The sequence below is a fragment of the Nestor notabilis genome, unplaced genomic scaffold (assembly GCF_000696875.1).
Source record: "Nestor notabilis isolate BGI_N333 unplaced genomic scaffold, ASM69687v1 scaffold26640, whole genome shotgun sequence".
NCBI lineage: Eukaryota > Metazoa > Chordata > Aves > Psittaciformes > Psittacidae > Nestor > Nestor notabilis.
In genome coordinates, this window is record NW_009910482.1 from 1 (window position 1) to 1,460 (window position 1,460).

The window sequence follows — 1,460 nt, forward strand, 5'->3', positions numbered from 1 at the left end:
GCAGGCTGCTGATCGTCTACCCCTGGACCCAGAGGTTCTTCTCTTCCTTCGGGAACCTGTCCAGTCCCACGGCCATCATTGGCAACCCCAAGGTCCGTGCCCACGGCAAGAAGGTGCTCACCTCCTTCGGGGAGGCCGTCAAGAACCTGGACAACATCAAGGCGACCTACTCCAAGCTGTCGGAGCTGCACTGTGAGAAGCTGCACGTGGACCCCGAGAACTTCAGGGTGAGCCGCGTTTGCAGCCCCAGCCCCTTCCACTGGCGTGTGGGGAGAGGGAGGCTTTGCTCTGAAACAGGGGTGTTGCCCCCAGCAGTGCTCTCTGGGGGTGCTTTCTTTGGCTGTGGTACCCAAGCAAGGTGACAGCTTGTTTGGGGCTTTTTTTAACAGTTTGGGTGACTTTCATGCCCAAAAGTCCCATTTTTAGCCCTAGCACAGCAATGGGGAGGAGAAGGTCTTGGGAGATCTGAAGGAGATCTGGTTGGGGATAAGGAGATAAAAGACACTCAGGGGAAGTTGCAGCATGGGCTGGAGGGGGCAGAGGGAGGCAAAGCACAGATAAGCAGCTCGAGAACCACAGAGCAGGTTCCTGCCTTGTCCAGCATGTGCTGCCTGCCGGGGTGGGACCCTCCCTCCAACACTTCTATAGAAAAGCAGATCATTTTCTTCATTTACATCTACAGAGAAAGCGAAAAAGACATCATTTTGTGGGGTGGGCCCTTAGGCCAAACTGCTTTAAAATTCCCAAAAAGTGGGTGGGGGAGAGGGAAAGGGAGGAGAATAGTTTTAAAGTTTCTTTTTCCTGTTTTCTTTTTTTTTTAAAAATGAAGCAAATATTATTTTAGAATCATAGAATCAATGGAAATTTTCAAAAAATCCCAGAGTGTTCAACGGAAAGACTGAGGGTTTTGTTGTAACAGTCCCAGGGAACACGGGGTGACCCATAACTAGCCCTGCGGCCCCATAACCAGACCCCATACCCAGCCCTGCAGCCCCATAACCAGACCCCATACCCAGCCCTGCAGCCCCATAACCAGACCCCATACCCAGCCCTGCAGCTCCATAACCAGACCCCATACCCAGCCCTGCAGCCCCAGGGCCACTCCAGTGATGCTGAGGAGGAAGAGGGGGGACATGCAGCACGTGAGGGTGTTTCCCAGAGGGGGATCCAGCGTTGGGGGAGAAGTCAGGAGGCAGGAAGCGCATCCTGTGGGTTGCAGGTGCTGTGTGGGGGGGAGAGGGACCGGAGGGAAGTCTCCTGCAGCAGGAAAACCAGGGAGGCAGAGATTGTATAAAGGAAGGAGCTATTTAGGGCTAAAGACATGGCAGCACAGGGTGAGGGTGGTGGAGCTGTGTGCAGCAGGAACCTTCTCCAAGGAGTTGTGGGTCCAGCAGGGCACCCCCAGCTCCGGTCCCTGCGCCACAGTCTGCTGTGGCTCGCAGCGGCAGAACACCTCTTGC

At 55.0% G+C, this 1,460-nt stretch overlaps 1 protein-coding gene across 1 annotated transcript in view; it reads left to right on the forward strand.

The window, feature by feature from the left end:
* Positions 1 to 5: 5 nt before the first annotated feature.
* LOC104402279 (hemoglobin subunit epsilon-like) overlaps positions 6 to 1,460 on the forward strand; it is a gene marked incomplete at its 5' end in the record, with an annotated part of 1,589 nt that continues 134 nt past the window's right edge. The window contains 2 exons of the mRNA XM_010010112.1: positions 6 to 227; positions 454 to 483. Coding sequence (XP_010008414.1) covers positions 6 to 227; positions 454 to 483 — 252 coding nt within the window. The remainder of the gene's footprint in view (positions 228 to 453; positions 484 to 1,460) is intronic.